At 52.2% G+C, this 21,674-nt stretch overlaps 8 protein-coding genes across 8 annotated transcripts; 5 read left to right on the top strand and 3 right to left on the bottom strand.

The window, feature by feature from the left end:
- Positions 1-126: 126 nt before the first annotated feature.
- BD324DRAFT_678461 (hypothetical protein) lies at positions 127-1,860 on the top strand (the record flags this gene model as incomplete). The annotated part of the gene is made up of 2 exons (XM_022018993.1): positions 127-716; positions 799-1,860. The coding sequence occupies exons 1-2, from the start codon at positions 321-323 to the stop codon at positions 1,858-1,860; spliced, it is 1,458 nt and encodes a 485-aa protein (XP_021874746.1). The 5' UTR covers positions 127-320.
- BD324DRAFT_613067 (putative carboxymethylenebutenolidase) lies at positions 1,782-3,322 on the bottom strand. The gene is made up of 9 exons (XM_022014468.1): positions 3,281-3,322; positions 2,974-3,239; positions 2,801-2,924; positions 2,705-2,734; positions 2,567-2,656; positions 2,509-2,517; positions 2,412-2,461; positions 2,185-2,359; positions 1,782-2,132 (listed from the first exon to the last, which is right to left on the bottom strand). The coding sequence occupies exons 2-9, from the start codon at positions 3,138-3,140 to the stop codon at positions 1,956-1,958; spliced, it is 822 nt and encodes a 273-aa protein (XP_021874745.1). The 5' UTR covers positions 3,141-3,239; positions 3,281-3,322; the 3' UTR covers positions 1,782-1,955.
- A 176-nt stretch (positions 3,323-3,498) lies between these two features.
- Positions 3,499-6,661, top strand: BD324DRAFT_659627 (topoisomerase II-associated protein PAT1; the record flags this gene model as incomplete). The annotated part of the gene is made up of 9 exons (XM_022018887.1): positions 3,499-3,775; positions 3,839-3,991; positions 4,065-4,208; positions 4,269-5,394; positions 5,487-5,808; positions 5,858-5,979; positions 6,033-6,279; positions 6,358-6,435; positions 6,479-6,661. 9 exons carry the CDS (start codon positions 3,499-3,501, stop codon positions 6,506-6,508), a joined length of 2,499 nt encoding a protein of 832 aa, XP_021874744.1. The 3' UTR covers positions 6,509-6,661.
- A 90-nt stretch (positions 6,662-6,751) lies between these two features.
- On the bottom strand, positions 6,752-8,960 carry BD324DRAFT_647961 (hypothetical protein; the record flags this gene model as incomplete). The annotated part of the gene is made up of 6 exons (XM_022017752.1): positions 6,752-7,588; positions 7,644-7,890; positions 7,952-8,137; positions 8,191-8,333; positions 8,395-8,872; positions 8,938-8,960. The coding sequence occupies 6 exons, from the start codon at positions 8,958-8,960 to the stop codon at positions 6,752-6,754; spliced, it is 1,914 nt and encodes a 637-aa protein (XP_021874743.1).
- Positions 8,961-10,621: 1,661 nt separating this feature from the next.
- BD324DRAFT_647960 (hypothetical protein) lies at positions 10,622-11,985 on the top strand (the record flags this gene model as incomplete). The annotated part of the gene is made up of 5 exons (XM_022017751.1): positions 10,622-10,801; positions 10,866-11,334; positions 11,394-11,766; positions 11,817-11,833; positions 11,888-11,985. The coding sequence occupies 5 exons, from the start codon at positions 10,622-10,624 to the stop codon at positions 11,983-11,985; spliced, it is 1,137 nt and encodes a 378-aa protein (XP_021874742.1).
- A 581-nt stretch (positions 11,986-12,566) lies between these two features.
- BD324DRAFT_36158 (hypothetical protein) lies at positions 12,567-15,705 on the top strand. The gene is made up of 2 exons (XM_022012582.1): positions 12,567-13,910; positions 13,990-15,705. The coding sequence occupies exons 1-2, from the start codon at positions 12,966-12,968 to the stop codon at positions 15,586-15,588; spliced, it is 2,544 nt and encodes an 847-aa protein (XP_021874741.1). The 5' UTR covers positions 12,567-12,965; the 3' UTR covers positions 15,589-15,705.
- A 13-nt stretch (positions 15,706-15,718) lies between these two features.
- Positions 15,719-18,541, bottom strand: BD324DRAFT_647958 (tryptophan synthase beta subunit-like PLP-dependent enzyme; the record flags this gene model as incomplete). Its single annotated transcript, XM_022017750.1, has 14 exons — positions 15,719-15,818; positions 15,880-16,090; positions 16,143-16,244; positions 16,293-16,316; positions 16,379-16,685; positions 16,733-16,915; positions 16,957-17,011; positions 17,058-17,671; positions 17,709-17,805; positions 17,856-17,994; positions 18,043-18,136; positions 18,195-18,351; positions 18,430-18,437; positions 18,497-18,541. 14 exons carry the CDS (start codon positions 18,539-18,541, stop codon positions 15,719-15,721), a joined length of 2,136 nt encoding a protein of 711 aa, XP_021874740.1.
- Positions 18,542-18,660: 119 nt separating this feature from the next.
- BD324DRAFT_644235 (histone deacetylase domain-domain-containing protein) lies at positions 18,661-21,263 on the top strand (the record flags this gene model as incomplete). Its single annotated transcript, XM_022017587.1, has 6 exons — positions 18,661-18,687; positions 18,751-19,621; positions 19,674-20,350; positions 20,396-20,651; positions 20,699-21,175; positions 21,213-21,263. The coding sequence occupies exons 2-6, from the start codon at positions 18,998-19,000 to the stop codon at positions 21,261-21,263; spliced, it is 2,085 nt and encodes a 694-aa protein (XP_021874739.1). The 5' UTR covers positions 18,661-18,687; positions 18,751-18,997.
- Between the last annotated feature and the right edge of the window lie 411 nt (positions 21,264-21,674).

Below are 21,674 nucleotides of genomic sequence, written 5' to 3'. Positions count from 1 at the left end.
CTGGCGAATGTGTGTGGTTGCCACACTTGATACGCTCCCGAGCCACGCGGTGAAAATAAGCTTAAGTTCGCATTTCGGTCAAGCGAAAGCTCAGGCATGTCATCTGGATTCATGCGACGTCTTGAACAGGACCATCGAAACGATGATCAGTCTGCATCTGGCCTTAGGGACGGACGTGCATAGGATGTATACCTCACCTTCAAGAGCTAGACAGCTCTACCAGCTGACGAGATTGAAGTCCAACATTTATCTCAAGTCGAAATGGCCCAAGGGTTGAAAGAGATACTTCTATCGCATCCACAGAGTAAAGACAGGACACGATGCTCAAATACGCTCATCTATATAGATCTGAGATCTTGCTCCAAGCATCCTTATCAGTCAACAGCAAGAGACGTACGACGACGATGCTCAGAACAACCACGCAACAGCCTCCTACCCTGCTGCCATTCCATCTATCATTGGGTTCTCGAAACAAGCCCTATCTGGTATTGCCAACTACCCCTCGGGGCTGGGCACCTCTTCGAGAAGCTTATGATCCTTCGCACTTACCGACTCTCCCACCGCTTCTACCTCATTTTCAGGACATGATTCGCCAAGATCATCCAGAACTCATGACTCTGGCCAGGAAGGGAGATGCCATTGTCTTGAAAGCGATCAGACGGGCCATACAAAGGGCCACCAGCGGCGTGTGGAGACCAGGCGGTGCATGGGAGAATGTGAGTATCATCGTGTGACTGCCATCCGACAGTGCTTTGTTTGATTGAGCTGACGAGAAAACCTTTCTCTTTCTTTCGCCAGAAAGTAGAAAGCATTCTCAAATCGAACAACGTCTTTGCCTACCTAGCCATTTCACTCGGCATTGTCACTCATCATTCAGCCAATCATCTCCGCCTCAAGCGTTCGGCCGATCTATTCGAAGCATATCTTGGTGCTTATGAGAAACAATTCAACCAATCCTCAGCGTCTGGTGTCCAGATGACTCCTGTCCAATTGACGGTATTCCTCGATCAACTTTTCAAAGAGAGAGTATGGAGGATTCTCAGACCAGCCCTTCCTATTACGCCCACGACGTCGTTCCGGAAAGCGTTGCCCTTATTCCCCACCGCTACTATTACAGGGGGAGGTCCTCCTTGCCCTCGTACTTTGCTCGACATCATAGCCTTCTCACCTCTTTCCGGCAATCGTCTTCCTCTCACCCCTCTTCAGTCCCAGAACAACGCTCTCATCGATCCTTCCCCTCTTACCAACTCAGTCTCTCTTGTCGGAGGCGTGAAAGGAGGTACATCAGCGTCAGAGAAGTCGAGAAAAAGGAAGGACAGCAAGAAGCGTGGCTCTCGAACTCTACCTGAGGATAGACAGAACCAGCAACAACGCGTCGAGACGCCACTTCTCCGTCGAATCGTTCGGAAAAGGTTTGATGTCTGCACCGCCGCCAAAGCTGCAGCTCGAGATTTCACAAAAGATCCCATAGACGTCACACCAGCAGCTGCAAATGTCCCGGCCACTTGCAACCCAGTGAGAGCCTCCATTCAGCTACAAGCAGGTCCGGTCAAGGTGAAAGACACCATCGTCACACCGATCTCGGAGATTTCCGCAGTGGTCTCAGCGACCAATAAGCCCCTGACTCCCAAGGGACGGTTCTCGACAGCACCGGAGACCAAACTGAAGGGAGCAGCCATCCTGGACAAAGTATCACCTTCGCTGCCTCGTGAGGTTGAGAAAATCGCGATACCCATTGCGAGTGGAATACTAGGGCCACTGCCGAAGCTGCTCGCGAAAAGCGAGCTACTGGTCAAGGAGAAGGCGGAGGTCGAGCAATTGTGGTCCAGAGAGAATGGCAGACTGAGAGCTCGCAAGTGATGCGAACAGGGGGTGATACGATATCATATGACATCAAGACCTGACGACCTTAATGAGCTGCATCTATCTACATCATGAAAGATTCTTCTTCTGCCTCAGCAGACGTGTTCCACCTTTGCCCCTGAAGAAGCTCTCGGACCCAAATCTCTCGCAACGACTCGATTGAACGTCTCCATCATCATTCCGAACAGACTCCTCGATAAAGCTGCGTCCCATCTGCCCTTGCTCGATTCGTCCCGGATGAAAGCGTGCTGAGCTTGAACTTCGATAAACTAGGGGCAAATGTCAGCTCAGCCCGAGAAAGCATTAAGGCCAAAAGCTGACGTTCAGGATCACCCCTGCATCGTCCATTGTGTTTCTGATTAGGGATCTGCCTTCACGATCCACGTGCGTATCTTGTTTGCCAAATACCATGGAGATTTCGCCTTTGAGGTGTCCTTGTTCGATCCGCTGAAGCGAGTCATCTGATTTGCCTTTACCTAAAGTTGAGGAGTGAACACTGGAGAGATGTCAGCTTTAAAAAAACCTTGAAAACACTGTCTGAAGCTCACTCGGTAGCAAAGTAGCAGAATGAAGCCAGTACTCTGGGATCGAATGCACACTGACATCTCGTGAGCCTTGTGAATGGGCATTATAAGTCCAGCTCACTCTCAATGCCTGTGAACAATGTCAGCGATTCTCCATCTGGTCAAGAAGACGGACGCACCAGGTGACCCCCGAGACACATGCCCGTAGCTGCTATCCGCCCAGTGCAGTTTGATAAGTTGCAGAGCAGGTCCACGGATAGTGTCGCGTCCTGAGCGAACGTTAGCTTGCGGGTACCTGGCGTTCGATTGGAGCTCACCTCGTCGTAAGCTTCGACCGTCTTTTCAACCTGGATCAAGGAATCAAAATGTACGTTAGTGGAGGTCTCAGAAGACGCACGTCGGATAATTCCTACCTTGTACTTGTTTCCTCTGTCTGTTCCTTCCGTATCATAAGGGATAGCTTCCGGCCCTTCGAACTCGTGAAAGCTAGAGGGCAGAGCGACGATCCACCCTTCCGAAGCGATATTGCTGGCGAAGCTGATTCAGAGGTCAGTTACATTCAGGAGAATTGACGAGAAAAGCTGACCGTTCGACAGGCCCAGTTACTTGATATATCTCGCTGAAGACCACTACGCCTGGGAACTTGGCTTCCGGATACTCTGGGACGTTTGGCTCGATGACGTAGATCCGCATGGTCCCTTTACTGCCGTTCGCTGCGGTTGGAACATCTCGATGAGAGGTCTTGATGAGCATGGTCGGAGTTTCGTGGGGCTTTGAGAACCTGGGACTGAACGCTGGCGAGAGGATCTGGACAGCTTCGAAGCGAAGCGTCCGGACCACCTCCACCCCGGAGTAAGGTTATTATTTAGCTTTTGGAAAGCTAATAAAGCCAGACGGGGGCATTACAAAAGTTGTTCTAATTGGCTGAAATATATCAATCAACTGGTCCAAACGCCGACAGTGGCAGGAGGCGGCGAGTGACGCTAGCTGTCTGATCTGATCATTTGATCGTCTTGCATCCTCTGCTGTCTTTGAGTGTAGATACGGCCTCATCGCAGACGTGAAACGCGAGTGGAGGTCCCGTCCTACACCGACTGCGCGCCGATTCATCATGTCTGGCGGGTTCTTCGGATTCGACGCCTCTCTACCTGAACGAAGGGATCAACCTGGTAGCGTCCAAGGTCAAGGTCATCGCGCAGGAGGAGGAGGAGGAGCCGGTGGATTCACAGGTTTCCAAGCTTCGAACACTGCAGATACATTCAGACTTCACAACGCAGGTGCAGAGGAGGATCTTGCAGTATATCAATGGGGTGACAATATCGGAGGCAGCCTCTTAGAAGGTGGAGATGAGATGAATGACGAGACATTTGGAGATGTCGGAGCTGTAGGTGAGTTGGAATGGGAGAATCTTGACATGTTTCGATGATGTTGATGTCCTTTGACGAATCTAGGAAACGACTTTCAATTCTCTTCATATACAGCTGCTCCTTCGACAAAACCTGCCAAGATTGCGTCTACTCAATCGAGATACGGTCCCAAAAAGGCCTATGATCCATTTGCAGCGTCGGAAGATGATTTTTACGCCTCTCGACCGACTGGAAAGAGTGAGTCGCCAATCCTACACTGCCCATCTACCTTCCCATATGGGTCAAACCACCCTGATGATTGATCTTTTAGAGGCCACAAAGCCAGTCACCAAGACGAGAGCGCCTGCTCCGGCCTCGTCAAGCAGTCGACCCGCAGCTCCTTCTCAATCGCTTGAGAACCTATGGGATGCGACCCGTCAGCCTGTCCCGACATGGAGCACTGGAAGTACCTCAAGTAAGTCGTATCTTTACTGCTGCTCCGACCGTGTCGCTCTGTTGTTGACGCAATTGCCAGTCCCAGCTTCACAGACTTCCGCTCCCGCTTCCCATAAACCACCTCCGAGTCAGATCAAGAGTCTAGAGGAGATCGAAGCGGAGATGGCCAATGTCGCTGTGGACGACGTCCCTTCAACAGATCCAAGCCGCAAAGTCTTAACATTGGAAGAGATCGAACAGCAGATGATGGAGACTGCAGAACCAGTTTCAGCCCCCGTCCCTCCTCCGCACGCTCAGGTGTCTGCCGCTGCTATTCCCCGAGAGGCCACGCCCACTCAGACTCCCGGACTCGCAGGATCAGGCTACGCGTCTCAACAAGCTCTGCTCGATAGCATGTTCCCTGAACTTGGCTCAGCCGCACCTCAAGGTCCCACAGCATCCTTTGCCCCCGCTCCAGGTCAAGGGCCTATCTCTGCGCATCCTACCGAAGCCGAAATGGCCAGATACAGAGAGCTACATGATAGGTTGCGGGAGAAGATTGCAAGCATGGCCAAATACAATAACCTGATGGGATCGTCCGACAAGGATTTTATCACTCGTATCCAGTTATCACAGCTCGCCACTGCGGATCCTTACACCTCGGATTTCTACGCTCAAGTCTTCTCCACCATCCAGCGGAGTCGAATGGCAGCGATGCAAGGAGCCTCGGAACCTGATGGACCTAGCGTCGTTCAATTCTCCTCGGGTCTTGGATTCGGTGTTGGTGGACCCAACGCCAGTCGATTCGGGAAAATGGGTCAGAATACAATGCAAAAATTGACAAGTCAAGTGAAGAAGCTTGTAGATAATCGCCAACAGAGGGCCAATTCTATAGCGGCATTACAAGGTGCGCTTGGTAAAGTCACTCGAGGTGGATCTACTGGTCCACGACCGGTTCTCGCTGTTCCCATGCCTGCCCGTAACGAAGCTCGACCCGCTTCCGCTCTCAATCAACAATCTGGGATCCGCCGTCAAGCGTTGACGAAGAAACAAGTCATGTTTGCGCTCGAAGAACTGTATGACTCAGTCCTCGAATTGGAGCAGAAGCGTCGTGATATGCCGCCGCCCACGGCCATGGAGGAGATTCAACGGTGGAACGATCAATGCGGCATGATGTCTGAAATCGTTTGGAAGCGGTTGATGGTCATGGAGCCTTTGGATGTCAGGTGGGTTCCGCAGTGTGGGGTCAAGCTGGTCTCCGCTGAACTCTTTCAAATCAAAGTAACCCACACCCATTCATCTCCTTGATGAACCCAAGCAAAGGTCAAAGACTGTTTAACCGTCTTTTGAGACACCTGTCTCACCAACAGTGCCTCACGCTCCTCACCTTGCTCATTGCGACGTATCCTCAACTCGACGTCGTGGCGCACGCCCCACCGCCTCCCGTCACCGACTCCTCCCTCCTCACTAAAGCGGATCGAGCGGATCGAGCGAGACGGGAGGCAGAGACCGATGGGTTCTTGCACAACATTATCCCTGGAGTAGACATGATCATCAACAGGTGCAGTCTGGCCTTGGTCGCTGGACTTCTGGGTCTCTGTTCTCAACGTATGGAAGTGTGGAAAGTGGCCACAACACGGGTTAGCCTAGCGGTATTCCCATGCAGTGCGAACTGACGCTTTGAGATAGCCCGGTGTAGCGCTCTTCACCGCTCTCCTCTCGCGAGCTCAATCCATCAAGGGGAACCCCGTTCCTGATCCGACCAACCCAGCTCAGTCTCAAGGCCCAGAAGCGACAGAATTGGATCAATGGTGGGTGTTTCGTTTTGACTCTCTGCATGGAGTGTTGACAAACCCTCTCACAGGGCCCGACAATACGCCTACTTTCTCCAGACACTCCTTCCTCACCTACCATCGCTCTTCCCCTCGGCGGCTGCTCAACGAGCTGCTTTCGGCCCCACCGCGTATCTGATAGGAGGCGACAAGTTGTCCGAGAGAGACAGTATCGAAATGGAAAGAAGGGATGCCGAGGTATGGGGATTCATGGCTGCCCTAGCGGTCAATGCGCCAGAGGAAGAACAGATGAATCTCGTGGCGGCTTTGAGGGAGAAGGTGAGCTTAAGCGTCACTACCCCTTCAGAGAAGATTGATCTGACGGCACACTCGCTTCAGATCCTGCACACCGTTCAGCTGGCGAGAAACCCATCTACCCCGCCAGTCAAGAGAGACATGATGTTGCGAAACGTCAACATGTTCTTGAATGGTTTGGTGAGTGGCGAGACCCTATTTGAAGACTTTGTGCTGATTTGAGTCATTCAGGGTGGTCTCGACGTGTCCATGATCGAATAGACGTGAAATCCTGAGCCCACAAAGGCAATCTGTACTCTGACCGGAGTAAGACCATCTGAGAACTTTAACCGAGACTGTGTCAACAATGATGCACCATTTTGTTCATGCATCACACATTTGTCGATGATGTGAGAGTCGGCTCCGGTCCCATACAGAAAAGATACAGCATGAACAACCCTAAATGTATACAAGCACGACCGTCAAGATGTGTTAATTTTTTTTTTTTGCATCCTCCTTAGACCTCCTTGCTTGGTTCCTCTTCCGCTATGAACGCAGCCCAGCCTGATCTGCCTCCAAACGGCTTTCTCCTCGCTGACTCTGCTCGAGGAGAAAGCTCGACGAACGCTTTGGATACCCCGGTACCACCGTTATCAATGCCCTGTCCACCGTTCCTCCCATATCCATCCAAGATCCATCCTGGAGTCTGCGGTCTATCCTCTGAACCCGTCACTGCCGTCTTGATACTGATTGATCCATTCGATTCTCCTCTTGCTCCCTTTTTCTTCAATGCCTTTGGCTTCATCTCTGGAAAGTAGGAATCCCTCAATTCCGATAACGGTGATGATGTCTTGCCGTTGACTGCGGCAGTCAAGGCATGAAAGAATGGCGGTGTGGGAGAAGCAGAGAAATCTGTTGGAGGATGCTCGGGACAGGGTCGTTCGACATATTTGCTCTGTTCAAATAAAGGTGTAGGGAGTCTCGAACCGCTCTTGGACTGAGTGTGAAAGCTCGAGATTGATCCTTGTTGTTGATGTTGATGATGTTGTTGTTGATCCAGAGTTGCGGCTGAAGGCGGAAGCATCAGACCACTATCGATAGTGAAAGTTGATTTAAGTGATGGTAATGTCGCTTTTGTCCTCTTAGGAGATTTGGACAATCTCAGAAAACTCGTTTGAGAAGGTTTAGGGGATGAGATAGCTGTTCTATCTGTCATGGGGGGCGAGGGCCAACGAGCGAAGGGAGCGCCGGACAGACCGGAGGATACAGGTGGAGAAGGTAGAGGGAGGAATGGTCGATCCTTTTCAAGTGGATCAGAAGGGTCGGCAGGACCAGGACCTGACCATCGCCAGAACTAACGCGGGAGCGTATCAGTCACCGATGGCAGAGAGTGAAGAGCCGAAACGCACCGTTGTCAAAGGTTTGATGGATGGCTCCTTCTCCTTTTCATTTGACCTGTTCCGCGTCCGTTTCAACAGCCAAATTGCAAGAACGAGGGCAGTGATGGTTGCCAGAGATGAGCACACCGCAATGGCTGCGATGGTCCCTGCATTGAGCACCGAGGAGCTGGCTGAAGCGGCCTGATCGGGAGATACAGTGGGAGGAATGGGAGGGATAGGTACAGGCGCCGCGAGTGGCTCATTGGTGACGGGCAACCTGCGAAAAAAAAATATGACGATCAGCTGGAGACTTTGCATTAGTCAGTCGTATAGCTCACAATCCAGAAGTGGCGTTGACAAAGTCAAAGCTCAGTCTCTTGCCTTGTTCGACATTCCGCAATGTTAGGTTATGCTCGGCATTGTTGAGACCAGACGTGTGATAGAGTAAAGATTGATACACTCTTGGCCCGCCGGAAGCATCAAACAAGCCTTCGGAAAGTCCATCCAAGAGGACTTCGTAGATCCTTGAAGACAGTCAGAAGGGCGTCATGCTGCGATTGCACCGAGTTGTGCTCACCCAGCCTCTCCGCCAGAGATACCAAATGTCCAAACGGATGTCCCGTTGAATCTGATCGTTGTCGATGCGTTCACCTGCTCAGTCCATGAGATAGAACCATTGAAATCGTTGTTCGACATCTGGAGCTCTGAGTCATACTGGGTCTAGGCGATGGGCATCAATAGGATTGTCTTACGGAGTAGTAAAGGAGCCGCATCTACCCACCGTGTTAATCCAATTTGACGCAGACTGCTCCAACATGTTCCAGGCTGGAGTCAGAATCACTTTATCCTCCCTCCATGCCGTATCGTCGATCGTCTCATTGGAGCTCTGAGCGGTCCACAGACTTCCAAGACCACCAGTGATGCCGTGGAAAGTGATATCTTCGCTCTGATCAGACGGCTGGTGGATGTCGAGCTGAAATGAGTAAGAGCCAAATTTGAGATTGGAGACAGACGTCGCCGTGACATTGGAAGTTGAAGGAGGATCCTCGCCGTCTATTGAGATTGATGTCGTGATGGATGGAGAGACATCTCCGAGGTGGAATGAGATGGAAGTTCCGGTAAAATTGAGGGAGATGGACGTATCAGGGGCGGTGGTCCTTCGACCAGAAGATGACGCCTGGTCATTGGCAGCAGGTGCGCTTGAGAATCCCAGAGATGGGTCACAATCTCTACATGGTGTGTAGCGGAACAGGGGCGAGCTGTAGAACCGCAAGTTGTCAGATAAAGGTACTTCGCAGGGAAAGCGGGGCCTTTGAGCACTCACGTCGCCGGGATAAAAGTCTCCATTGGATGGTGTGAGGGCGATGAAGAGTGCCAGGTTCGACTTGGATGGAAATTGAGCACTGATGATGAGTGTATCTGAGTGGTATTGAGTGTCACGGGTGGCTCGAGATCAGTAAGGAGTAGTGGTGGTGTGTAGATGAGCTGACTGCTGGTCGCCGAGAGTTGAATAGACGTCCAAGCGTTCCATCATCATCAACCCTTTTCAGAATCCATCAGGTCATCGCTGTTGAACACCCCACCCATCGCGTCTCTATATCGCCACCGACCCACCCAAACAAACATCCGTCGTCAAGCAAAAGCAAAGGGCACCATATTTCAGGAGGCACCAGTCTAACTAGAAACACTTCAAAGGGGGGGGAAGGGGCATTTAGTGACTTTTGGAAGGGGGGAAAAGGAAGTCAGAGAGTGGCACATCATCATCATCATCATCATCATCATGGCCAAGGATATGTCATGAGTCAACGGTCAGTCGGTGCAGCCTAGGTGATTGGAAATCGCACTGTTCGCATCCGGAAGCACGCTCAGCCATCCTTCCTATCCGTTTCGCATCTCTGCACGACCACGAGTCCCCAATCATATGGGACATTTTGACATGGCTTTGGCCACATCCTCGAGCATGTTGCGAGCTTTCGGTCGTTGGTCGGTGGTGTATATGGGTCGCATGCAGGCAACAGGAGACCTCGCTTCACCTCTTCGCCAATTTGGTTCCGGCGACAGTGTCCGTTTCCACTTACTCCGTGCCTGGAACTTCTTCGGCTCGCTCGGCAATTAGCCATACCAAATTTTCTTGTCTGATAAGTGTACAACCAGAACTTGTGTTGAAGGGGGACCCTGTTGAGCGGGAAGGGAGGGGGTTCAAATTCGAGCAACACAACAAAAAGGGAGTGCGCAAGGATGTACCAAGTCATGGCTCAATGATGGCTAGATGGAGCCCTGGGAGCCTCCTTGAGCAGCTCTCACAGCTCTCCGTGCAATATTGCTTCACGCGGCCACATGGACACAATATTCCGAAACCTGCAGGGTCACTGGGCGGCGGGGCGTGAGAATGTTCCTTGGAGAGACAGCTCGTCTTGTCAGTGGATGCAATCGAAGCTGAGTGTCCTCCGGATGTCGACCCATCTATTGGCTTCCCAAACTTCTGGTCAACATCCCCCTGCGCTATGCGTCTGCGCTATCGTACTGAAGCATAGCAAAGCCCAAGCTCGATGCAAAAGGCCATGCAGCCGATGTCCGGCCGAAGGTCATGACGCAAGACTGCCACACTCACCACCATTACGCGTCATCACTGTACTATTATTTTTATTATTAGCCTCCGCTCCCTCCTTCCCTCCCCCCCTCCCAGCCGCCACCAGCCTCTGTATCGGGCACGGCATGGCAAGGTCCCCCCCCCCCCCTTCTCTCCCTCTTTCTCTCTCTCTCTAAGCCGCTTCTCCCGTCGCCCCGTCGCCCCGTCGCCCGCCCTGCGCCTCACTGGCAAACTCACTCATATTTTATTATTTTCCTCCTCTTCCTTCTCTTCGGTGGTATAACATTCGACTGATCCCTTCGATCTGGGTCGTGGTTCAAAGTGGTGTTGCGTCGAGTTGTGCAGCGCTCGTACGGTGTGAAGCATTCGTCCATTCAGTATCTCTCTCTCACTTCACCCTTATCGTCTTGCGCCCATCATGCACGAAGGTCCTGCTACATCGGGATCCACATCATCATCAAAGACACCATCGACTTCCTTTACTCCACCTGATTGGACGCCAAGCTCACGCTACTCTCGAGGCTCATTCATAGCTTTTGCAGGATGTCTGTGGAGATGCGAGGTCGATCATACCAGTTCGGATGGCGAGAGAGGCATTGTGAGTGTTGAGGAGACAGAGAGAGCAACAGCATTGTGTGTCAACTCATGTTACCGTTTTAAAGCCACCGAACAACCTCCACCTTTGGACACCATTTGCCCCAATGTTTGCGCCTCGGCCACCCAACTCGGCAAATGCTGAGCAACCTCCATCTTATGGCTACCCTTATTATCCAGCTCATCAGATCTCATCGGCATCAGCCGAGGAGAAACATGATGAAGTGTTCGCCTCGGACTCAGAGGATGATTCTGGCCATTGGACCGTGATCGATCGCGGAGGATCAGAGGATCTAGTAGCTTCTCGTCAAGCTACGGCGATGGAGGAGAAGCATGTGGCAAAGTCTCGACCCGAGCTCGAAGCTGAGCTTCATGGTGATCGCGTTTGGAAATCGGCAGGAATTGGGATCTGGAGTTTCAGTCTTGATCCCAATGAGGAGCAAAACAAGGCGTCTGTGTGGAGAGAATGGAATGATCGACCGAGTAAAGATGCCTGGATCAAAGCCGCGAGAGCCAGGACAAGGGTGTACAATGATGGTGAGCGAGTTACAAGGTGGTCACAGGACATTGAAACCTGTCCCCTTCTTTTTTTCTAGCCTTGCAGACCCCCAAGCCCGTTGTCATGTGGAAGCTCGTGGAAGGAGGGGAAAGTTTCCCCTCCGACGCCATTCCTGTAGGGCACGAAGCAGATGGGCAGACGTTGTTCGCCGCTCGGTCGCTGTACGCCGGCGGTCTTCATCTGGGCAAGGCCTCGCACACAATGTTCAAGGGATCATCCATTTCCTTTGCGGGTAAAGAGCTCATCACCGATACGTTTGAAGTTTTATGCGGACCTAGAGATCCTAGAACGCTTCAATGGAAGAAATATAGGCATGGGGAAAAAGCCGTCGTGGGCAATTGGCAGCCTGTCGAAGGAGGCCGCGAGGCCGACGGACGAGCTTTGTTGATCTCACGGGCCGAGCATGCACAGTGAGTATTGAGCAAGGAGTCTGAGGTCATGGCTGACGGAACAATCGCAGCGGTCTTCATCCCGGTAGTAGGTCGTAGACTGACTGACAGATGGCCAAAGACTGACGTTCCTGCCGCGCAGAAATCCTAGTCGGCGACGATCATGCCTGTCTTGGATACGGCGGTGGCGAAGTCTGGGTCCGACCGTTTGAGGTCCTGGCATACTCGGCCAAAGCCTGATTGAAAGCATCTCCCCTACCGCCGCGTAACATTTTCCTCTCCTTGTCAACCTTCTATCTCTTTCTCTCATCTGGGTACCACGGACATTACAGTTTTCGATCAAAACACATATCCATTCGGGACTCGATATCATTTTTCTCACACATAAATGGGACAAACTGTACAGACACCCATTCTGCATACAGAACCGGAAGACGAAGAACACACACTCCCTCTCTCAAGATAGCTGTAGCTCTAGCAAACATGTTTTCTGCCTCTCTCGTACGCACACCCCTTGCTATATTACTCAAGACATATGCTCCAGATCGAATACATGCAAACGTGCCATATCATGTCGGCGTGCGCTCCAGGCGACTGTCGCTCTCGTCACATCAACGGCCCTCGTCCTCATGCTGTGGTTGATGCTTCCATCTCGGAACGTTTCATTGGATCTCGTGTGCCTTTGCAGACTCGATGCCCGACCTCTGACCTATGACCAATGATCAGTATTCGAACGCCTGTAGTACTTACTACTCTAACTCGCGCTTTCGCTCTAGACTAGCACCTTTTCCTTTGACAGATCCTTGCTGATCCATTCGAGGGGTAGACCTATCGAAAGGAATTCGAAATCGCCACGGTGTCAAAGGGAGAACCCTCAGAAGGCATGTCTTTGGAAGCTTCACGTCACCTGAAAGGGAGATCGGGACGATGTCGGAACTGTTGAAAGGGTACAAGGTCGTACTCGGCTTTGATTCCCACGAACTACTCGAAGGGACGTTGCGGCCAGTCGCTTTATGGATTTTCGAGGTCCAGATGCGAAAAGACTGACCGTGCGATCGTTTGGACGGTCAACGCGCTCGACAAGCTCTTGATGAGCTCATTTTAATCGTCATGAATCGACCTCATCTAGCTGGCGAATCGCATTGAATCGGCCAGAATCTTCACTTGGGAACCTCTCCCTGGAAATCAGCTCCGCCTTGCCGCTCAATACTTTGATCACAATGTGTGAACTCGTCCCTTCCGTCACGTTGTACGGGACGACCCAGATCCAAACGGTGGTCTCACTCACCTCGACCTCGACATTCGACGTGACGATGGAACCTCAAGTACACCTGACCACGAATTTGAATGGGGTTCCCTGTCCGCCCGGTCAACAAGACTGTCAATTTAGTCAGACGGCTCTCGTCACGGACACGCCGGTCTATCAAACGACTAAAGTCATTACCACATCTTCGACCAGCTTGATCACTCAGGTGATACCGCAGAAAACGCTCTACTACCCTTGTTCAAGCACTGGAGCCGGCGATGGAGGTGAAAATGCCGCTCAAGTAGAGACGTCAGCGGATGATCATCCGCCACAGACCTTTTCAGAAGCAGTCTCATCGTTCGCCACACCGGCATCATCGGCCGTTCCCACAACCACGAACGATGTGACAGCCTCCGTCATTGACTCCCTACAGAGTGTCTCGACCAAGCCTGCGGTCGGTCATTCTTCCAGTCAGAAGATCGTCAGCCCTTCAGCTTCATCCACAATCCTTGCCAATCCTACCTCTGAATCGTTGATCGTCGCATCCGCCACAAGGTCCAACCTGTTTTCAAGCATCACCTCCTCATTCCCTTCTGGAGGCACAGCAGTGCAGAACAACCAGGACACGAGCGGAAGCTCTGGCGCAAACGTACCGATCATCGCGGGCATCGTTGGAGGAATAGGTGTTCTCGTCCTACTGATCAGTTTCTGCCTCTGGTGTCGTCGACGAACGAGACTCCCGGTATCGAGAGACAGCGAACGAGACGCCTCTAGCATCTCGACTGATTTCTGGGAGAGAAGATTCAGACAGATCGAAGCAGAGGGTGATGGTGAGGATGTTCAGCACGGCGCAGGAATGGATGAAAAGGTCGTGGCGGAAGGTGGTGGAGTCGAACGAGTAGGAAGTAAGAAGATCCGAGTGAGTGATAAGCGAGGGAATACATCGTATTCAAACCTTTGATACGGAGACAGAAAGAGCTGATCTGACCTGCCTTCAGTTGACGTTGGACCTCGGTTCAAAGGATCTACCGAGTAGACCTGTATCGACCCTTTCAGCCATTTCCAGTTTCTTCAGATCCCACAAAGGCACTGCACTCCCATCTCGGGCCTCTCCAACCGACACCAACGCTCGCCCGTTAAACTTTTCACGACCTCGATTTGGTCAAAAACGTGGTTGTTCCTCGTCTACTCCTCGCCCCTTATCGTCATCTACCAGCCGGAGCAGATCGTCACATAGAACTCAAGAGAGTGTCAAGTCTCTCAGTCGTTGGCTTGGTAATTCAAGTGGGTTCCCATTCGCGAGCAGAATCCCATCATCGTCGTCATCGCTGTCGTCTCCACCGCGAGTGCATCAAGAACTTGTTGGCTCGAGAGATCTTGTGGAAGGCTCGACGTCTCAACGATCAGAAGAGGATCCTGAGTACCTTGATCGATCGTACGATCCGAATGACCCGACATCCGCTCGTAACCCATTCAATGAGCGGCAGTATGCGCCTCCCCGAATGACCACCGACGAGGAACCAGTTTACCCTCTGCAGCCGAACGATGGGACAAACGATGCTTCGGACTTCCATATCCACCCAGGGATAGGTATCAACTGGCGTCGCTTGACCCCTGGTGCCGCACCATCCCTTTCATCCAAATACACTACCTCTGACATGTCTCGTTCGACCATGACGAGTGAATCGTTCTCCTTACCCATGATGAGTATACCTCAACGCAGTACGGTCGATACGATGAGTACTGGTCTCGTTCCAATCTCAGGATGCCAAACTCCTCCTCCTGCTCCTGCTCCACCTCCTTCTGCTTATACTTGGGGGGCCCAGCAATCCGCCTCAAAGTGGAAGTCACCAAGTACCTGTCGGTCATCTTACAATACTGGTTCTGAAGTTTCCATTTCTGCCTCGAGACCAGTCACGCGAGAGTACGTCGGCATTCCGACTGCCCATCGCGATCCCTCGATCTCTTTCAATCCGTCTCGTGATACCGCGGTCGACGATAGTCAATCTGATCACGTCGTGTCCTCCTCCGTCATCCGTCGGCCGCCTCCGCCTCCGCCTCCGCCACTTCAATTCAGCCGAGAGGCCATCACTCCCAGTCTATGGGTCGACGAAGATGCCTATGATAGGTTCAGAGAATGCCAAGGTAGAGACATTACAAGTCTTCACCTATCTGATGATTCTTTATCGATCGATCCGGCGATAGATCGTGGTCATGATCATGATCGTGATCATGGGTCGGATGACCGTGGTGAAACTCGCCAAGTGAGATTCAGGACGTCCAAAGAGACTTTTGGTCATATCTCTCAGTCTTCGTCCTCGTCCTCTGAGCACAGACACGATTCAACATCGCCAAGATCAATAGCGTCTTCCTACCGTTCTCAGACGACGACCGCCACGGAGACCAGCGGTGCCTCAATCACATCTTCAAAAGAAGCTTCTGACAGCTCGGGACCCAACCGACTGAAGAGGAGCGCCGTCACTCCGCAATTGCCACCTTTGAACCTCGGTGGATCAACAGGAATGCGCCTCGGCACAGTGGGAGATGAAACGGAGGAAAAGATCATGTCTGTATATGTTGCCAAGTCTGAAGTTTGATACCCCCCGCTTGATGCTTGCCTGGGTCCCATCATGTCATATAGTCCCAGCTGAAATGGATGTGTTTTCGAGAATGGAGTCTGACCTTCAAAAGGTCTATGTCGTGCATAACAACGCTGGCCTGCGCAGCTCATTGAGCTACGTGCCAGTTCAATCTCTCAGCCCACTCCTTCTTCTTCAGGGTCAGTAGAACTTCAGCGACATCCTTGGCTCCATTTCCACTCAGACAACTAAATGCTCTCTATCAGCCACCATGCCCCAGCAGAGATCCCATCAAGAGCTAAGACTTACATGACCACATCCTTATCCTTTGGCAATGTCTTTGCCAACTGCATACCTCCCCAGAGACCGTGTGAGGACTCGAGAGCGGGGATAATGCCCTCCAGTTCTGTGCACAATTTGAAAGCTTGCAAGCATTCGAAATCATCCGCAACAAGGTATTCGGCTCGCCCGCTGTATTTTAAGTGTGCGTGCTCAGGTCCGACGGAATTGTAATCGAGACCTGAGAAGTCGCTTAAGCATGTGTACAATCCCGATAGCCAACTTTGGCTCACCAGCACTGATAGAGTGTGTCGGTATCAATTGACCCATGGCATCCTGGATAATGTACGAGCTCGCACCGTGTACAACTCCGATGACACCCTTGGCCAAAGTAGCTGAAAAATCGGGTCAGCTTCGATGTGATCAGCCGCAAGCAGGCTCACCTGAATGTAAAGGAGTGTCGATACCTGTGGAGGAGCGTTCGTCAGCCACAGCTCGCCAGGATGATAGAACGACTCGCCATTTCCACCAGCTTCGACTCCGACCAACCTCACACTCTCATCCTCGATAAAGTCGTAAAATGTGCCGATTGCGTTACTTCCACCGCCAACACAGGCTACCACAGCATCAGGCAGCTTGCCACACTTCTCCGCCATTTGAGATTTGATCTCTCGTCCAATGATGCGTTGGAAGTCTCTGACGATGGTAGGGAAAGGATGCGGGCCAATAGCAGAACCGATGAGGTAGTGTGTGGTGTCGAGGCAAGTGACCCATTCGCGCATGGCCTCGTTGACGGCATCTTTGAGCGTCGCTGTACCGGATGTCACGGGCACGACCTGACGTGGTCAGCCCACAGGAGACGGAAAATTGGGGGCTGACTCACCCTTCCACCCAGCATTTTGATTCTGAACACGTTGAGCTCCTGTCTCCGGACGTCTTCGGCCCCCATGAAGATGGTACACTCCATTCCAAATCGAGCACAGACAGTGGCGGTTGCCACTCCGTGTTGTCCTGCACCGGTCTCGGCAATGATACGAGATTTGCCCAAACGCTTCGCGAGGAGGATCTGGATGGTGTCAGCTGATTTCGAGAGAGGATGAAGCTCACCTGTCCCACGGCGTTGTTGATCTTGTGAGATCCGGTATGGTTCAGATCCTCTCGCCTAAATTCGGTGAGTCATGCATCGATGGAACGAAGCTTTAACTCACTTGAGCCAAATTTTTGCACCTCCCGCGTGTTCTGTCAATCTCTCGGCTAGATACAGCTCGCTGGGTCTTCCAATATAGCCGTACATGCTCTCAAACTCCTTCCAGAACTCCGGGTCATTTCGAGCCTTGACAAACTCATCTTCGAGCTCGTTGAGGCAATCGACGAACGCCTCCGGGATATAGGCACCACCAAAAATTCCGAATCGAGAAGGTAGCTTGCCAGCAGAGTTCACCTTGAAGGTGGAACCGCCGACCGGCTCATCGGCTGGGATCGGAAGGGGAGGAGACGGATGTCCCTCAGCGTCACCGTTGTGATTCTGCTTCAGACGTCCGAGAGGTCGCTTGTCTTGACCCTTGAGGGAAATCTCCCTGGCGTACGCCTCGACTGCCTTGGGAGCATCGCCTTCTGAGGCACCCTGCTGGATGACCTTGATGATTCTTGAGCCAATGACCACGCCGTCTGCCCCGGCGGAAGTGACGAAATCAAAGTGTGTTCGGTTGTCGACTCCAAATCCGACGGCCAGAGGGACTGGGGTGAAGGCTTGAATCTTCTTGATGAGCTCAGGGAGGGATGCAGACATGGATTTGCCCGCATCGGATCCAGTCACTCCCATCTAGACGAGTCAGCCATGTGGAATAACGCGAACTCACCTTTGATACGACGTAAATGAACGAGTCGGCGATGGAGGACAGGTACTTGACTCGCTCGACACTCGTGGAGGGTGTGATCAGGGGAACGTACGAGACGCTGAGCTCAAATTAGCAATAGAAGCAGAGCGTCCGAGCCTCTTCATTCACCCTGATGATGTGCAAATTTCTCTAAATTTCGCTGCGTCCTCAGGAGGCAGATCGACAATGATGAAGCCATTCGCCCCGGCCGCAGCGGCGTCGGAGGCAGCCTTTTCTTCTCCATAAGCGATCAAGGGATTATAGTAGCCTGACAACAGGATGAGTTCCCAGGTCTACTCAAAGAAAGGCCACTCACCCATGAACAGGACGGGAGCCTTTAGGCCTTTTGACCTCGCTTCTTTCACGTATTCCAAGCATTCAGCATAGTTGACGCCATTTTCCACGGCGACCTGAGTCAAGGGGTCCATTCAGCAAGGTCTCAGATCGACGTATCCTGACCATCCTCACCGTGTTGGCGGCTTGAATTGCAGGTCCATCTCCAATTGGATCACTAAAAGGAACTCCTAGCTCGATGATATCTGTACCACCGGCTTCCAGTGCCAGCATGAGATCGACAGTAGACTCTTTCTTGGGGAATCCCGCAGTCATGAAGCCCACAAAGACGCTTGGTGGACAACCAGTGTCAGTACTGCGTGCAAATGCCAAGGTGTTCTGAACATTGGATGAAGTGGCTCCAACTCACGCTTCATCCTGTGAATACAATACATGAGCATGTGAGAGACAATTTGAGCGGCTGACATTCCACTCACCTGCTCCTTCTTGTCCGCAAAGACTTTCTTGATAGCTTCTGCCATGATGATCAGCTTATACGTCTTAATGTCAAGCGATGCGAGTCGTCGATGCTCCTCCACTGAAGAGAGACCACCAACTTTTTGAGTCGATCGGGCGGCAAGCTCCATCTTCATTAGGATCGCTCAATTGCCATTAGTAACCAGAAATCCTAATGATCGATTAGAAAGACCTCCACACGTCATGATTTTGACCACCTCTGGACGCGACTTGCCAATTTCTGAAACCGCGGGAGTTTCGGGACGGCTCAACCAAAATGAAAGCACCATTCGAAGTCAAGTGGGCTCATGTTCACCATCCTGGAAGCATGGCAGCCACGCCCGAGACACAAAAGCTCGAATGGGCTCATGTGGCAAGGTAGGGAGGAAGTGCAGCTGTAATCAACCATCACTTCTTCGCTCTCCAACTAACTTGCACCCGCTCGCTTCTTGAGGTTTGGCCACTCTTATCCATCATCAACAATGACACCATCATCCTCCGACATTCCGCCTCTTGGATTATTCATCCAGCCTGCATGTCTCCAGCATCGCTATATCCGTCATGCCAACTCCTCGCACATTTTTGAACGGCCCGAAAGGCTGAGAGCTGTGCTTCTTGGCGTAGCAGCGGCAGTTGCGAGACTGGAAGAAGCCGAGTCACTATTGACGATTACTCAAACTCAAACCGCCTCAAACGAAACAAAGGGGAACTTGCAAGCTGGCTCTCAGGCAAACGCCCCCATTCCTCCTTCGACGTCTACATCTGATGATCTCTCTGGGCTACTGTCTGGGCTGAGCATATCGAGAGACTTCATCTTGCCCTCCGCACATCTTGACATCGTCCCTGCCGCTCCTGCTCCTTCATCACCTGGACAAATTCTCCTACATCACCCTGCTCTACAACTCGCACATTCAACACCGCCATCTGAATCGATGTATAGGGCAGCCCTTACCGCGTCTTCGCCATACTTGAAGAACCTTTACAAGTGGGCATCAGAAGCCGTCAATACCATAAAAGAAACTGGTTGTGAGATTCCCTCAGGATTGGGATTGAATCAAGGGGATTTATACCTGGGTCCTGGGAGTATACTGGCCATCGAAGGAGCGGTGAGCGCATCTGGCGTGTGGCTCTGTAGAGGGGTTGCTGACCTTGTTTCAGGTCCAGACCGTCTGTCAGGCTGTCGACAAGATCTGCGCCATTCTCGAAGCGATCACTGAGCCTCCGATCAAAGCACCTTCAACACCGCCATCAAAACCGCCATCAACTCCTCCTCTTCCTCCCCCCACATCCTCCTTCACAAAAGCATTCTGCGCAATCCGGCCGCCAGGACATCACTGTGGCGAAGATTCCCCTTCAGGTTTCTGCTATGTCAACAATGTCGTCGTAGGCGCTCTGCACGCATACCTCGAGCATGATATCGATCGAGCGATCATTATCGACTTTGATCTCCATCATGGAAACGGCACGCAAGCTCTCGTCATGCCTTTGAATGCAGCATCTCACGCCGAGGACATAGCTATCAAAGGCGGGAAACCGAACCCGACTGTTCTTGGACGCAGGGCCAAACCACGGAGAGGCTGGAAAGGGTTCTATGGATCTGTCCATGATATCTACTCTTATCCTTGTGAGGATGGGGATCTCGACCTCATCAAGGACGCTAGCCTGAGTCTCGCCGCTCACGGGCAATATATCGAGAACATCCATCTCCAACCTTATACGACCGAGGCAGACTTTTACGAGAGGATCTATCCAAAGTATCTGGCGCTGCTGGACAAGGCCAAAACGTTCATGCAGGAGACCGGCGCAGACTCGGAGAGGACTCTGATCCTGATTAGGTAAGAAGAGAGGTTCTGGTGACTTCAGGGATTGACATTTACCAGTGCGGGATTTGATGCTTGTGAACACGAGCATCAGCTGATGCAGCGACACGACCGTCGAGTTCCAACTTCCTTCTTCTCCCGCTATACAAGAGACATTGTCAAGTTTGCCAACCAATACACTCAAGGCAAGATTGTGTCTGTGCTCGAAGGCGGATACAGTGATCGAGCTTTGACTAGCGCAGCTATGGGACACATCATAGGGATGTTGGACAGGTCAGGCGAGGCATCCTGGTGGAGTGAAACGGAATTGGTCAATGTGAGTCGTGCCCCATTCACCCGAGCCTTGCTCAATCCTTCCGCCAGATCGAAAGAGCCACCAAGAAGAAACGCACAGGACCCCTCGCCCCGTTCCCCAAAGAAGTCTCCCATATTCCATATCTCCACCGAACGCATGCGCTCCTTGGTCATTTCGAAGGCACATCAGCAGAGAATCTGTCCGCGACCAGTACGCCTCAGCAGTCTCGTATGGCTCTAAGAGAGAGGAAAGCAGCCTACGGAGAAATACAAGAAACCACACCGCCTGCACCGGCTAGGAGAGCGCGAGGTCGAGGTGTGTCCACTCCAGCCGGTGCACCTCGTGCCAAGGCCTCGGAAACTGCCACGACACCGAGCGGGAGGAAGAGTCGAGCGGTTACACCCGCTAGATCGTCCATTCCCGTCAACCACGATCCGATGCCAGAAATCAAGAGAGAGCCGAGGGATACAGCGCCACCGTTGCCGACATCTTTGACGGCGAAACTGGAAGCTTCTAGTCTGCCAAAACAATCTGCAAAGCATACCGTCGATCCGTCTCGAGTCCCACTTCCCGAATCCCCAGCGGCTAATAGGGTTTTGCCTAAAATCATTCCGCATCAACCGTCACCTCTGAAAGTCGGTCAAGTGTCAGCCTTTGTTCCGTCTCAATCAGCCATGTCAGTCTCGAACCTCTTGTCGGCAGCGAGTGATAGGCAGTACCCTACGCACCGATCCCCAAGTCCCAATGGTCCACATAAAATCATGCTCCGATTGACTCGGACGCCGTCGCCAGTCAGTTCAGCTGCACAGACAGCGCAGGGCACCACTCCTCAGCCTCCCAATCCTCCTCGGGCCGATCAAGCTGCTTCTTCAGCCGGACGCTCAGACCTATCGCTTCCCCTGACGACGATTCCGCCAAATGACCCTCGACGCTACATTCCCATGTATCCGCCATTACGGTCTGAGAGCTTCGGAGACAGAATGGATGTGGATGATCAACAAGCATACAGAGAGACTTCTGCAGGAGCATCGAGCGCATCGTCAA

Source organism: Kockovaella imperatae (assembly GCF_002102565.1).
Source record: "Kockovaella imperatae strain NRRL Y-17943 chromosome Unknown BD324scaffold_1, whole genome shotgun sequence".
NCBI lineage: Eukaryota > Fungi > Basidiomycota > Tremellomycetes > Tremellales > Cuniculitremaceae > Kockovaella > Kockovaella imperatae.
Note: the sequence above shows the minus strand (reverse complement) of the source record. Positions and strands in the feature narration are given on the sequence as shown.